This window comes from Myotis davidii, unplaced genomic scaffold (assembly GCF_000327345.1).
Source record: "Myotis davidii unplaced genomic scaffold, ASM32734v1 scaffold399, whole genome shotgun sequence".
Taxonomy (NCBI): Eukaryota; Metazoa; Chordata; class Mammalia; order Chiroptera; family Vespertilionidae; genus Myotis; species Myotis davidii.
The window spans coordinates 2,627,539-2,643,476 of NW_006292094.1; the positions used below are offsets into that span (position 1 = coordinate 2,627,539).

General features: G+C 55.3%; 1 protein-coding gene and 1 long non-coding RNA gene across 2 annotated transcripts in view; both read right to left on the minus strand.

The window, feature by feature from the left end:
• Positions 1–146, minus strand: part of BOD1 (biorientation of chromosomes in cell division 1) — a 5,612-nt gene extending 5,466 nt beyond the window's left edge. Inside the window, 1 exon segment of the mRNA XM_015565141.1 lies at positions 104–146. Coding sequence (XP_015420627.1) covers positions 104–146 — 43 coding nt within the window.
• A 9,023-nt stretch (positions 147–9,169) lies between these two features.
• LOC107183345 lies at positions 9,170–11,593 on the minus strand. The gene is made up of 2 exons (XR_001514131.1): positions 11,307–11,593; positions 9,170–9,703 (listed from the first exon to the last, which is right to left on the minus strand). It is a non-coding gene; the product is annotated as an uncharacterized LOC107183345 (long non-coding RNA).
• Positions 11,594–15,938: the final 4,345 nt, after the last annotated feature.

Sequence of the window (15,938 nt, forward strand, 5' to 3'; positions counted from 1 at the left end):
GCGGAGAAAGAGGTGGAGGAGGCAGGTTCTGAGGCGGCGGAGGTGCTGGAATAAGCGGCCAACGCCGCCCGCTCCATCCCGGGCGCTCCTCCGATGACGTCACCTCTGGCATAGGCCTTGTGGGGCGGGAGGTTTGCCGCACTCATCTCCGGCGTTCTTATAGGAAGAAGGCGGGCGGGCCAGAACTACAACTCCCGGCAGGCCTCGGACCCGCTCGCGGGCAGTTGCGGGGCAGTATGGGACTTGTAGGCGTGGGCCGTCGTGATTTCCGCAACATGCAGGCGGGGGGCTTTCTGGTCCATCACTGCAACCCTGGCTGTAAATGAGCATCTCCCTAGGTGCCTGATTATAAGAACCATCCGCGGGGCTGATTAAAGGGGTAGATTAACAAATTCATCCCTTAGAGATATTCATCCACGTGTTCTGGGTCGGGGCCTAGGAATCTGTGCTTTTTAACCTGCACTCCCTCGCCTCCTTGGACAACATGATGCGGGGAAATCGGGAAACAATGAATTAGTCAAATGTCTATTATTCAGAAGTGTTTTCGGGTTCTTTTCCCCACTTCTGATGTTAATAGTAACGCATGGTTATTTTAGAAAATTGGCAAATAATGGGAAATTGTTTCCCTAAATAAATTCTTTTTTACATATGCGGATTTCCTTCCAGGTGTTCAATATTGTCAATAATAACTAGCAATGAGAATTGGAATATACCGGGCATGCTGCTAAAAATTACACACACTACAACAATCTAAAAAGCAGATACTATTATAATTGCTATTTTACAAATGCAGAAATGGAGGCCCAGAGTTTGTTGCCCTGATCACATAGGCAGGAAAGGAGGATTTGAACACAGGTTTTCTGAATCCAAATCTTGCCATGTTTAACCTCACTGATACTACATCCGAGAGCTGGGTGGTATCATACACTACATAAGGCTTTATGGCCGATTTTTTTTTTTTTTTGTAGCCACAATTGATACAAAAAAATGGCTGCCACCACTATCCTCTCTTCCTTTCAGACTTTTGCCCCGTGTTACTTCAACTGGGCAAACCAGGAATTATGCCTGCTGTTGCTATTCCTTGCCTTAAATAAGCAGTGGAGGGGATGTAAATGATAAATTCTGCAATGTCTTTGGCTCCTGGGAAGAGGCAGGCTAGGCAGAGATCCAGGATGCTCTCCACTCTAACATTTCTTCTTCAAGAGCGTTTAAATGAACCCTCTAAATGTTCAGGTGAGTGTATACTCATCCTTCAACATCAGCTCAATGTTTCTCGTGATTAAGGTGAAGACAAGGGTTCTCTCCGTCTTCTCCATCCTTGAGCTTGCCTGATGTCTATTCCTACTTACTGACCCCACAGACACCCTCACCTGTAGCCCCCGAGAGCCATGTTCATTCTCCAAGCCCCCGATCACCTGACCAGCCTCATCTCCATTCTTGGCACATCACACCTTACTGTTTCCTTAGGGAGAGCTTTCCTGACTCTCAGACCTGATCTGGTCTTGTCTCACTGATGTAGACACTCAGAGCTTCATTCTTGTAGCAGTTATTATAATGGAAATGAATAATTTATAGGCTAATTGGCCACCTGTGTCCCCTGCTAGAGTGTAAGCTCGAGAGCTAGGACCACAAATTGTCTATCACGGTGTCCCCAGCCTGTAGCACCATGCCTAGCTCATCTGTTACCTATAGTTATGGGACAGGATCAGGGGAGGGAGGGAGAGAGAGAGAGAGAGAGAGAGAGAGAGAACAGGAACATGCGGGGGTGGGGGTCACTTAGAGCCACAATCTTCAGAAAAGGAGATGATGGGTTAATGTGCCAGGACCGAATGGGTTAGTGATCCTGGAGATTGGCAGCAGATGGTTCACCCTTTGGCAATCTCACTGCGGGTCATGGGACTTTGTGACCTGGTTGCTGGAACAATGAGCTATGAGAAGCCGCGTTATGAGAAGGTGCCGTACCCTAGGCCTGTGACCTCCCCACTGGAATTGACAGAAGTCGGGTGGGAGACGAGGCGTAAAGGTGACAAGATTGGGGGGCGGGGGCGGTTATTATTCATCCCAACTCGGATAGGAAACCACCACTGCGTCCCACGTGCACGCCTCCTTCATCATTGTGTAATACACAATAATGGTCACCAGGGAGCGCCATGACTGCATTAGTAATTCAGGACCTTTAGAAATTTCTATGCAGAAGGTTGTTTTAACTTTTGCCCAGGGATAGTCATCTCATTTTCAGGGAAAGAAAAAAAAAACTTTGTTGGATGTCAGTATTAAATCCGTGACAAGTTGCCTCATCCCAGGGAATTGCACATGTTAAGGTGCTGGAATATTTTATGTCAAAGAGAACGTAAAGGGATGAAACCATCACAGCCCAAACCCCGATCTGGAAGGAGAAAGGGCAGGAACTGGAAAGACATGAGGCCCGTGGTTGCCATGGGAGACATGAAGCGGCAGAATGTACGTGGGAATTTCGCGTGGGCGGTGCTGGGTTGGAATCCCAGCTCTGTCGCCTTGGGGCAGTGTGACTTGGGGAACGTTGCATCCCCCGAGCTTTGGCTCCTCGGGAAGGTGGGGAGGAGTAAGCACCATTTTGGCAATCCATTTGTCATGCCTGGGCCTGAGCAAACTTCAATACATGTGGTGGTCACGAATTTACATTTGGCTTGGGAGGTTATTCGAGTAACCTGTCTTCCCCTCTCCCCCCACCTCACCCTTCCACTTACTTTTAAATTTATGAGGGAAGAGATTGTAGGTTTTTGTTCCTCATCATCATTCCCAGCACCCAGAAAGGTGCCTGGTACATTAGGCTCTCGGTAAATGTATGATAGAGAGATAAAAAAAAAGAAAGGAAGGAAGGAAGGAGTGGATAGGAAATTTGTCCTTCTAAGTATAGAATAAGGCCATTTAAAACATTTGAAATTGCCCTCAACCAAATGTTAGAATATAGGCAATATTCAGAGGGGTCAGGTCAAATCTAGTGAGCGGCCCATCAGGTATGGCTAAACCAGATTAGGAGGCGGGGGCAGGGGGCGGCCCGGAGATGAGAAGTCGGTCTGTGGGTTGCCTTGACAACCTTCCAACCTCCCACGCCAAGGCCTCCATCCGTAAGCAAAGGCATTCCAGAGCCCGAAGACTGAGCACTGGGCCCCATTTAGACACCACGCCCACGTGGGGAAGACAGGTCGTTGGTCCTTGGTCATGTCCACGGCGCGGCCCTTTTTCTTCTGCTCCCATGCATTCATCCAAAGGGCCCGGCGCGTCTTGGTGAACAGCAGCCTGCGCTGCTCGGGGCAGCCTGTGTTGTCCGTGCTGCCTCAGCCACGTCTGCACGTGTGATCTCAGCTGCTTCCTTTCATTTCTTCCTGACGTTTCCCAGCCTCTCGAGTGACCGGCCGGATCCACACACACAGAGGAAAGCAGGACCTGGAGAAGCAGGAGCCCTCAGCACCAATCAATGCTGTCGCCGCCTCTCCCCGAAAAGATGCATCTTAGATAACATCTCGGGCCGCAGTGTTTTTAACACGTTGTCATTTCGGGTTATTGTTACTAAAGGATGTCTAGCGAGAGAGGCAACCTGGTGGAATATAGGGGAAAGAGAGATGTTTAGAATCTGGGTTGGGTTTGCATCAAACCCCTTTGCTTATCGGTGGTGTGACCTAGGGCAGCCCACGAACTGATCTGCACCTCTGTTTGCCCATCTGTAAAATGGGGATGCTATCAACACCCACCTTTTGTTGTCACAAAAATGAGAGATCATATATCCAGAGCCTGGTACACAGTAGGCCCTCACTGGCTAATAGTTAATGACATGGTCTTGATACAAGATCCTCATATATTCAGGTGTAGTGTGTTAGTGGGCAGAAATTTTGATTAATAAGCATCTCCAGACTTAACCATATACATAACTTTGTTTTTATTACTTTGTTAGTTTTAACCTTGTGTTGACATAGAGAGCCACTCAGCCCCTGATGGGCCTAGTGAAGCCAAGTTCATGGTCAAACCCTGCATGTTATTGCTGCTGGGGACTGGACCCATCGTTTTCCTTTGTCGTCACACTCAGCCATTTAAATATCCACATGACGCCCTCCATGAACTCTCCGTCGGCCATGGTAACCGGCACAGTTTAAGAAAGTGGCTGATTTATCCTCCTGGACCCGCAGTTGGGAGACACAGAGCAGAGGCCCCAGCGGGCTCCGCATGGACATGGAGCCAGAGAGAGCAGTAAGCCTTGGCTATGTTAAGCCACTGAGATTTTGGAACTGTTTGTTACTGCAGCAGAACCCAGCCCATCCTGACTGATATAGCCCAGACCACCTTCCACCAGCAAACCCACGTCATCTGTAATGTAAAAACCAATGAATGAATGATTGGCTGGATGCACGAATGAATCCGTTTCCTTCTCCCAAGCCCTATCCCTTTGGATCATGTCTTGGAATGACTACAAGTCCACCGAGGCCACTGCGTGTCTCCTTTTAGGCAGCTGCGGTCAGCCTTCCCTCAACTCTGGAGCTCCAGGAGGCTGTGCTCAGCTCCTAGCTCTGACCACTCCTGGCCCCTCCGGTCCCTCCCGGGTGGGTGGGCTGCCTTCTGGTCACTGGCAGCTGCCCCCTGCAGTCTGAGCAGCAAACTGCCTGCTGTGACCACACCCCAAAGTGAGGTTTCCTCCAGCCCCTAGGGGTGCTAGAGGAATGGACAGATCCCAGCAGCTCAACCATGGAAGGGAACTCGGGTCTCCGGCCTCCATGCCGGTGCCTTCTGCTCCCACCCCTCCCCGAGGCCCGTGGTTGGCAGGTCCTCCCAGCTCTCTGTCCCTGGGCATGAGGCAGGGCCACGTGACTCGTTGCAGCCTCTGAGCCCAGACATGCCACTCCTGGACGCCAGCCTGGATCTGCTGCCGCAGGTCTCTCTGCTCTGCCGCAGTGATGTTGGGCAGGATTTGAGATGGTGGCTGCTCCGTCCGCCTGAGGTCCGGGTTCAGGGTGACCGGGATCCGATCCCGTAGCCGACCCTGATGGACACGTAGAGTGACTAAGACCTACATCTCCACTGGCTTGAAGCCAGGCAGATTTAGGAGATTTTGTTACCACAGCATTCCCTAGCCCAACCCGGCTGATAATACCCATTCACCATCTCTCTGGGTGCCTGGCATCTCCATATCCTTCCTTTTTGGGGCGTATTCTCCGCTTTCTGAGATCGACATGAAAATGCCAGCCCCCTACTGGTCCTGCTTCCCTCGCGGCCGTGGTGCAGGCTCACGGCCAGTGGAGGCAGGGCCACAGCTGCGGGGCCCAGGGCAGTTCATGTGACTCTGCTGGGCTGGTTCTGTAGCAAGAGTTTGGACTGTGATTCCGGCTGTGCAACCTCTCTCTCGTCTGGCCGGCTTCCCAAGCCCGTTCTCCAGCCTCCCGTCTCCTCTGTGACCTCCCCGTCTGCTCTCCATACAGTCCCTCTCCGCTTAAATCACCCAGACCTTTCTGCTGCTGGAGACGGGGAGCCTGCGACTGACGCGGCCAGTTGGGTGGCAACGGGGGGCTGCGAGGGAAGCAGGAGGGAAAGATGGGGTAAGGTGTGGCTGACTTCTCTTCCCCATCATGAGCCTCTCCTCTGAGAGCACCCCTTGTGTAAGCCCGGAGCAGGCCAAGGGGGCAGGGGGCTCTGCTCAGACGTGGTCAGCCTTTGGGCATGCGAGCCTCACTTTTCTTATCTGTAAAATGGAGCAAATAGTAGGACCTCACTTTTAAAGGGTGGTAGAGAGCAATGCATTTGAAAGAGGATGTGTGAGAATGTTCTAGAAAGCATAAGACCCCAATGCAAGTTTATCCCGTTATTCTTGTAAGTGTTAGCTGGCCTGAATATGTCCGACCGGGGAATGTTGGTGGAGGTGACGGGGAAATGGAGGCTGCCCTTTCTGACTCCATTCTGTCCCTCGGCCCCTGGGAGGTCGCAGGCCAGTCCTCTCACCCAGGCCCATCTGAGCTCCGCCCAAGAGACCAGAGACCCCAGTAACGCACAGATTCTCGCCGGGCTTGGCAAAAGCCAGGAGCATAAAGGCAAGGAAGGGTATTTGGGATGATTTTTGCGGAGTTCAGAGAGGGAGAGACCATCACCCACAGCCACACAGCAGCTCTGCTGCGTTTGGGGTCGCCTTCAGGCCTTTTCACGCTGACAGCGAGCCTCAGCTCGTGCTGTGATCCGAGTTTGCAAAGACGATTTGGAAATACAACGACTCTCCCCCAAATGTATGACCCCAGTGTCACAGCAGCCTGTGATCCGCCGATCCTTGTCCCTCCCGGGGGACCCCGTCTCCTTCTCCTTCCGGCCACCGGAAGCGCTTTATTGGGGAGGGTGGGAAATGGCTGAATTGATCTTTTAAAATGAGCACGGGATCCGAGTCAAAGGCTTTCGGGGGAAGAGAACTTTCTCATCCAAGCGGCTGCCCACACCCCATGCCACCCGCCCGGTGGCTGAAGCGCGCCCTTGTTCTCGCGGCTCTGCCCCAGATTCACGGCCTCTCCGAGTCCTTGGCAGTTCCCTCTGCCCTGTCCTGACAACCCCTGGCCGTGAAATGAAAGAGCGCGTCACTGAATCCTCTCCTATGGCGTTGTCCTTGCCAGCGATCCCACAGGGAGACCTGGACCAGGAGGCGGCGAGGCCTGCGGCGGCTGGGATGCCTCGGGAATGGCGTGGGCTGGGTGGGAGGCGGGAATGTGCAGTGCGCCAGGAACGCATGGATGAGAGAAAGGGCATGAACTTTGGGCTTTAAATGGGAAAATTCCAGAGTGCTGAGCTGGCACCTGCCTGCCCCAGTGCCCTCTGGGCCCGGCTGGGCCTGGGGCTCCAGGCTGGCGGGCCGGGGAGTCACCATTTGGAAGGGAAATGACTCCAAACTGGAGCAGCCCTGGGAGGCCCGCCCACCTAGCCAGCGTTCATCTGCCCGAACCACCCCAACCCAGCGTCTCCCCTGAGCTCAGACTCCAGCACTAACCCCACATACCATCGCCTCCCCCCCACCTCCCTCTGCTGCCGAAGGAATTTTAAGAAATCCTCAAAACCTGAGGAAATTTAATTACCCTTAATCCAGGAATTTTGATTTTAATACCGTGTGGCAGGCTCACCACCAGGGTGTCCGTGAGTGCGGGAGGGTGGGCTCAGCCTGGCACTGTGTCCCGGCCCTTGGCCGTGGGAGCCACACGGAGACACTGGTGGGAAGGCAGGAGCAGCTGCATCCAGGGGGCGCTGTGCCCTGTGTTGTCCCCGCCTTGCACCCGACCTGGGCAGGTGCGGGACCAGGGACAGAGGCCTCAGCACTGTGTCTCCGGGGCCATGGGATGCCGTCTGTGACTTCAGAGCCCAGGGACCTTGAACAAGTTGCTTTACCCGCCCCCCACCCCCCCAAGTCTGTCTCCTTATCTGTGAAATGGGCATCACCATGGCAACCACTCAGGGAGGCTGCCGAGCGAACAAAGGCTGCCAGAGAGTCTGTGTTCAACAAAAATACAAACCAGCAGTGCCGGCCTCCCCCCAGACCCCGCACCCCCTCCCGCACGGAGACTCAGAGAGCGTCAGCCTCGCCCCAGGGGCTGGTCTGATCTCACTGCCCTCAGGCCTGGCCTGGGCAGCCGACCGGTCCTGGCTGCTTCTCTGAGCACGTGCACCAGTCACCCCTCAGGTGCTCACTCACAGACGTTCGCCCAGCGCCTTCCTGTGCCGCCGCCCTACGCCGCCTGGGCCGAGAGGCTCGGTCAAGGGCGCCACAGTCTCAGTTCGTGCAGCTCGCCAGCCAGCAGGCTGCCAACAAGCAATCTCAGGATCAGAGTCATTGGGGGCCCGGGGGCCAGGGAAGGCCTCTGATGGGAGGTGGCATTTGGGTCAAGAGCTAAGTAACAAGGGGCCGCCACGCCCAGGGAGGCGCGCTCGGTGGCCTCCGTGGACTGAGCAGAGGGGCAGGGGGCGGGGGGCCTCGGGGAGCCGCTGGGAAGCCATTCCGGAAGTGGGCCCAGAGGATGGGCTGTGCTCCCACCAGCGCCCCCCAGGTCCCCTCCAGCCACCCTTCGCCTGGTACCGCTGCGCCTGTGTTGAAGGTCGGGCCTTTCAGGATAGAGCCGAGCGCCCGGACTCGGCACATGTGTGTGGCCCACCGCCCAAGTGCGTCCCCTGACCTCAGGGTCCCACCTGGGGGGGAGGTACTTCCCTGCCGCCGCCAGGCTCTCCTGCTGCCCTCCATGCGTGGAGTGCAGGCTGCCCTGCTGGAGCCAGGACGCCCTTCCCGAGTTGGGCCCCATGATGAGCCCATCCTCCAGGCCCAGTCTGAGCGCCCCCATGACCAGGCACCCCTGATCCTCGCTGCACCCAACGGAGGACCTGCAGCCACACTTGGAGGTCAGATCAGGGGTCCCAACATCATGTGGGCACAACCAGCAGTTCATACAGTGCTGACCCCTTGGGGGCAGGCAGCCAAGGCCCTCTGGTCATAGGGAGCCTGAGACTCCTCTTGGCCAAAGGAGCTAAGGAGCTAAGAGGCATTTAATCCAGCCTCATTCATTCATTCATCCATCCATCCATCCATCCATCCATCCATCCATCCATTCATTTACTCATTCATTCATTCATCCATCCATCCATTCATTCATTTATTCATTCATCCATATAGCCATTCAATAAATGTTTGACAAGCACCTACAATGCACCATGCATTATAGTAGCGTCAGGTTACATATTATAGACACACTAGAGGCCTAGTACACAACATTCATGCACTCAGGGGGTGGGGGTGGGGTCCCTCAGCCCAGCCTGTGCCCATGGCAGTCCAGGAGTCCTCGGGGGATGTCCAACTGACGGCTTAGGCCCAATCACCGCGGGGAGTGGGCCTAAGCTGCAGTCAGACATCCTTAGCACTGCCGTGGACTGCTGCTGCACTCGCCATCTGTGAGCCCAGTTTTTGCCTGAGCAACGCTCCCCCTCTGGGAGCTCACTGACCACCAGGGGGCTGAGCAACGCTCCCCCTCTGGGAGCGCACTGACCACGAGGGGGCAGCTCCTGCATTGAGCATCTTCCCCCTGGTGGTCAGTGTGTGCCATAGCGACCTGTCGTTCTGTCATTTGGTCGGTTTGCATATTAGCCTTTTATTATATAGGATGGAGAACTCTGGTGAACAAAATTGAAGTGATTATGGTCTGCAAGAACAGCAGTAATTTTAATTGAACAAACACAAAATAGGCAAACCCAAAAACACATCATTCAGAACTACAATAAGTGACAGAGAAAGACAAGGACAAGACATGCCACATATGCTGCAGATCCGCGTTTGGTCGAACCTGATCCGTGGTGCAGGTATGAACGCCCAGGTGAGGGCCTAGTCAGGGACAAACAGCAGGGGTGCCGGGTCACCCAGGCAGCTCATTATCCAGAACTCAGGCCAAAGTAACCGAATACGCGCACCGTGGTGAGGGAAGGCCTGACACCTGCCGGTGTTGAGATCAGCTGCCAGATCTGCCGTTCATGGGGGAGGTTACATTCGATGATCGATGATCGTTGACTGGTGGGCGCCAGGCCCCCGGGATGGGAGCTGTTCGCTTGGAGGCCCTTGAATGTGGTTCATGCTACAGCTGGTTAGGTTTTCACGCCCGATGGGGTCAATTATACCTACATCTTCGTGCGGCGGGCACAGAGGGGGAGCTTCGCATGCCAGGAAAGTCTCTTTCTAGGTTAGCAAAAGAGAATTCACACTTGAGAAAAGATGCTATTTCTGTCTCCAATCTGACTTTGTACCCATTTCAATTCTAAGCTCTGTGTCCCATTCCAGAGCAAAATCTCCCCCCCCCATCTTCTTCCTCCTCCTCCCTTCTCCCCCTCTTCCCTTTTCTCATCTCCTCTTCCCTCCTCCCCCTCATCATCCTCCCCTCCCCTCCCCCCCATTCCCCTCTCTTCCCTCCCTCCCCTGCTTAAATCAATCCCCATTTATTTGCCTTTGATTTGGGGTGTGGTAGCGATCTGGAGGTGCTGATGACCCCGGATCCATGGACCTAATTTACAGGAGCGCCTGTTTCTCTGTAAGCCGGGCGCGGTTCCATACCACCTGAGCACGTGTTTGTTTTTGCCCGTCTTCCGGGTTCTGGGAGGGGGAACAGGAAGGAGAGGGACAGTGCCCGCCCCCCCCTTAGTGGCTCCTGTCTGATGGAGCCCGCCCTCTGCTGGGGGTCTCTGTCTGAGGACACTCGAGATGGACAGCAGCTGGACGGTCCATGCGGGAGCCGGAGGGAGAGGCCACGGCCTGAGGTGGTGGCGGGCGCCAGGGCCCTGTGGGCGGCAGGCCGGCTGTGGATGGTGTGATTGAACCAAGCCCCGGCGTTTGGGATGATCTGGAATCGGGGGCAGGAGAATGGGCATGATCCTGAGACCAATCTGCCTCTCCGCACCTCCCCTGTTCCCACCCCGGGCGCCTGCCTTCTTGTTTGCGGTCATTCTCCCCTCATTGGGTCCCGTCCCCAAATCTTTTTGGTCTCGGACCTTCACCCCTTCCTCTCACTGACAGTGACCAGCCTGCCCACTGTGCACTCCGGACAGACGCTTCCCTCCTAGGGAACCCATGTCCCAGAACCAGGGAGACGGTGAGCGGGCGGGAAGGCGGGGGCACTGGCTCCAGGGGCGTGTCCCTCACAGCTGATGCACCCCCTGTGAGCTGTGGTGTCCTTGTCCCTAAAACAGATTCCAGAGCCGCCGCCGGAGGCCGGGCTCAGCAAGAACCTGGCACTGCCCTCGGGCTGGCGTGGAACGTGCTGGCACCATCGCCATGGCGACCCAGCTGAGCCCGGACGGATCACAGACATTGTTCCCTTCCGTGGCATCGGGCAGAACCTCTGTACCAACCTTAGAAAGATGATGAAGCAAGCCCGGCCGGCGTGGCTCAATGGTTGAGCGTCGACCTATGAACCAGGAGGTCACGGTTCGATTCCTGGTCAGGGCACATCCCCAGTGTGGGGGGCACAGGAGGCAGCCGATCCATGATTCTCTCTCATCATTGATGTTTCTACCTCTCTCTCCCTTCCTCTCTGATATCAATAAAAACATATTTAAAAGAGAAAACAAAGGAAAAGAAAGATGATGAAACACATTGGGAGTGATGCCCCCTTTCCACGGAGTTGCTCCCGTCTCCAGTGGGGTTACCTGCGGGCCGGAAGCGTGTTGGAAACGGGCCCGGAGCGCCAAGGGGAGCGATGCCCCAGAAGGCCCACAGTGCCGGGAGCTGGGCGCACCCAGCGGAGGAACCAGACACAGCTTCCCCACGAGGCGCTTTGTTCACTCACCTCCTCAGCCATCCGGGCGCTGACAGCCGCCAGCCCGCCCCAGGCGCCCGCGGGCACAGGAGAGCTTGTGCGCCTCCACGGCGGTGACAGCTGCGGGGATCAAAGTGTGATGCCCCAATCCCTTGTCTGTTTGCAGGTGCCCAGCGGGCTTGAAAGGGCTGCCTCATCCGAGGAGCCCGCGAGGGTGGTTGCGTGGAATTGAGATGGAGGGAGGCCCAGCTGACACCAGCCAACCCCACTGCATGTTTAATCAGGGCTCTGAGCGCCCCGGGCCTTCCCCAGGGTCGGCGGCTCAGTTATTTTCCGCCTTGTCAGGCCCGCGGAGGCTGGGCAGGCCGAGGAACAGAACAGAGGCCCGGCAGGAATAAGCCCCCAGGAATAGAACGCCCTGCAGGGAAACCCAAGTCATAAATATCTGAACATATTGCCACGCTTGGAGATCAGCTTACCATGCACGGCGCTACCAGCCTGCCCTGATTCTGAGAAAGTGGGCCGGGAAACCGACGGGGGCAGGGATGCGCTCACCCCTGCCCCTTAATGACATCTAACAACAGTAATTATTGTGATGATAATAGTAACGGAAGCAGCTCACACGGACTGAGTGCTTATGTGGGTCAGGCAGCCTTCTAGTTACCCGATGTGTGCTAATGCATTTCATCCTCACCACAACCCCATGAGCTCGGGGCTACTCTCCCCATTTTACAGAGGGGAAAACTGAGGCTCAAAGGCAAAGGCAAGAACCAAGAGGTGATATATTCTCAGATCGATGTGCCCCCAGCCATCAGAGAACCTACAGTCTAGTGACAGGGTCAGTGGGTTTTGGGATAAAGAAACTGGTCACTTGCTGTAGGCAGACCACGATACATGACATCAACACAGCCAGGAGATGCAGAGGGTTAGGGAGGAGGGTGTCTGGGCCTGGAAAGATTGGTGGATCCCAACCGTAGAGCAAGATGGAAGGACAAAGCGGGAAGGGACTCCTGTTGGAGGTCACGCCTCAGGCAAAGGCCATAGCCGAGTCTGGATAGAAGGGAGGGTCCCAGTGCGGCTAGAAAGGAGGGTGGAGCTGTCTGGGGAGCCTTGGGTGCTGAGTGTGAGGGGCTGGACCTTCTTTGGTCAATGGAAGGGAAGAACAGAAACTCAGGGCAGTGGTGGCCCAGGCCACGGCTCTTCCTCTGGGCTCCGGGGAGGAAGTAGGAAGGACACGTGGCCTTTGGAGGCAGGACCTCCGGTTGAATCCTGATTTCCTCTGTGAATTTGAGGCGTGACCTTGAGGAAGTTACCCGACCGCTCCGAACCCAAGAGAATACTTGCATGCATGTCATAGTTTTTTTTGGTGAGAATGAAATATGATCATAGATGTCAAGAGTGAGGTATACAGCAGGTGCTCCATGATGGTGGCCGGTGTTTTCATGTATGAACAGTCATACGAACTCTCCGGTTTGTTTACTTTTGTGTGTGTGCCTGTTTCTAAAGTCTTGCCCTCCTAGGACCTACCCTCTGACACAGGGAACATAAAGATCCACCTTATCTTTCTGGATGAACTCCTACTCAACCCTCAAGACCCATTTCAGAAGCTTCCCACACCGTGAAACCATTGCCATTTCCCACAGTGCAGAGCAGGCCGCTCCCTGCCACGCCCGCATCCTGCCCTCCTCACGTCCTCGGCTGGTTGTGTCTGTTCATGGTCATCTTCTCGGCCAGGTTGGGCGTTTCTCCCCTTGCTCAGCAGGGCTCCCAGTGTGGTCTGCACCCCGGGGCAGGGGGAGGGGGCAGGGGTCTCCCAGATTCTTCCAGAAACTCCTCGAAGTAAAGAAATATTTACATGATAAGGCTAGGACATTATTGGCATTTTCCCTCCTGTTGACACCTGCACTGGTGGTGGGAAGCTGCCGGCATCTTACGCAGGTCACCAAAGTGGCCCCGGAGTGTGCGAGGACTCACTGTGTCCTTCACCATCACACACCTGCATTAAAACACAGGCCAGTTTCACGCAAGAATATCCTTAAGGAAGCAGTGAAGTGATTCACTTTATCAGTTCTCCACCCTTGAGTACCTGTCTTTATAATCTGGGGGGGGTGGGGGGGAGTACGCATGAGCACTTCTGTGGCACCCAGAGCACAACGCTGGGAGGACTGTCGGGCTGAGGGAGAGCCCAGGCGATGGTGGGGCTCGTAAGCTGGAGTGTCATTGCCTGGACACCACACCTATTTAATGAGCACCTACTATGTGCCAGGCCATGAGCCAGCGGCTCTCACAATCATTGCTTTCTTCCTGGTTACGGCAGCCCATTCTTACATGAAAGAACAGCCGACAAGCCATGTTGCTCTTCCCGTGAAATGCCTTCAGTCCACAAAATAGTCTATTTATTTACTTTTAATATGTTTTTATTGATTTCAGAGAGAGAGGAAAGGAGAGGGAGAGTGATAGACACATCAATGATGAGAGAGAATCACTGATGGGCTGCCTTCTGCATGCCCCATACCAGGGATCAAGTCCACAACCCAGACATGTACCCTGACCGGGAATTGAACCATGGCCTCCTGGTTCATAGGTCGACACTCAACCCCCAAACCATGCCAGCCGGGCAATAGAGTTTATCTTTATAAAATATGTTACATGTTAACAAGTAATGGGTTTGTTATTGTTCTTAAATGAATGAATATTTATATAATTCTTCAGGTTTAGTTTCTTATATGCTAGGGAGTTTCTTATAAGCTCTGGGGCCCTCAATAACTTTTCAGTGTGTCAAGTTGTCTGAAGAGCAAAGATTGTGAGAGCCGCTGGCTCATGGCCTGGCACATAGTAGGTGCTCATTAAATAGATGTGGTGTCCAGGCCTTCGGGGGTGAGGCCAGGCCAGGCTGCCTGGCCCCGATGTCACCCTGTTTCTCTGTTCTTCGAAGGGCAGTGCTGGGTCTGTCTGGCACTCCCTCCGATGACTCTGAGCAGGGGCTGGACCAGTGACCTTGGAGCTCCTTGAGGGCGAGCCCTGCCACCTGGTTTATGCTAAGTAGGCCCTTCGGTGAGCCCTCCCACCACATCCCGAGTCGAATCGCCTCTGCACGCTGCAGGTTCTCGTCCCGTTGCTTCTTGCCTTTACCGCTGGGTCTCCGCAGGATGGGAAGTGAGTGGCTGAGACAGTGATTGGCAGTTAAATCTAAGGAATGTCAGAGGCCCAGCCTGGGCCGATCTCGGCTATTTATAAAGACAGGCCATTTCTGCGCAGAGCAAAGGGGCCATTTCTGTGCAGAGCAAAGGCGGGCCACTCACCCTGGGACTCCGCCTGGCTCGGAAGGATCCCTGGGACGGCAGTGACAGATCCGGAAGCCGCAGAGCTGACCGCTGTCTGTGCTCAGAGGCAGAAAGAGGTGGGGGCGCGGTGACCTTCCCTGACCCCGTAACCCAGTCTCCCCATCCTTCCTCTCTCCTCCCTCGGCCTGCGGAGCGCATCTCCCGGCGGCCTGTGTGCCCGTCTGTCATCAGAGCCACGGCCACGGTACACTTGAGCCAGGAATGGGCCCGGAACAGAGCTAATTAGCTGGTGCACTCAGAGCACAGCCACCGGCAGCTCAGGGCCGCTGGCTGGTGAGGTTGCCGTGACCTGGGGCCACGGTGGAGGGCCCAGGCAGCAGACCCCGAGGCAGATGGGGCCCTGGGGAGTGGGCTGGGAGCCACACCTGTGAGGGTTCATGGGACAGGACCAGCAGGAGACGCTGGGCTGTGGGCAGCTGCCACAGGCCTCGGCCAGGCTCCCTGCGCGCTCAGAGCTGGGCCCCCGCAGAGCTGTCCTGCAGGAGGTACAGGGTCTGAGTGTTGCTTCTGCACAGTGGCCAGACCTGCTTGTCCGCTGCCTGCTGGGGGCCAGGGGGCGGGGCACAGAACTAAGGCCATCAGTGCCTCAGGGATAATATTGATTTCTAGAGAGAGTGGAGGGGAGGGAAGAGGAGGGAGAGAAACATTGATGGGAGAGAGACACATGAATTGGTTGCCTCCCGCAGGCACTCCTACTGAGGCTGGGGATCGAACCTACAACCGAGTTATGTGCCCTTGACTGGGAATCGAACCCGAGACCCTTCAGTCACTCAGGCTGATGCTCTAACCTCTGAGCTAAACCAACCAGGGCCATACAGTTCTTCTCAGTCTACTGTCATTCCCTGAGAAGGACTTAGTGAGCGCCACCAACAGCCCACACTCCTAGAGGCAGAGGGCGGAGGGCCGGGGCCTGGTGCCCCTGGGCGAAGTGCAGAGGCAGTGGGAGGTGGTCTGAGGAAGTGCAGGGCAGGTGGAGGTAGGTGAGTCGCAGCCTGTGGGGAGCTGGAAACGCAGTAAAGGTTGTTTCCAAGGAAATCAAGGGAAACGCACTCAGTGCTTCACTGCCGGATGCGTTTGGATGAAAGGATGAGTAAATAAGTGAGACTGTGTATGGAATTCAGTCTACGGAAGCAGGAAGCATAGAATTGCCCTGGGGAGGAGTCCCTAACATGTGGCTGGGCTTAGGGTCAGGTTTTGACTGGGACGGTTCCCAAAGGGTGTGGGACACAGCAGTCCCTACGATTTTCTTTGTGGGGACACAGATCGTGCGTGAAAGAAAGCATCTCTCGTCCCGGCCGCTCTCAATCCCGAGTCCAGT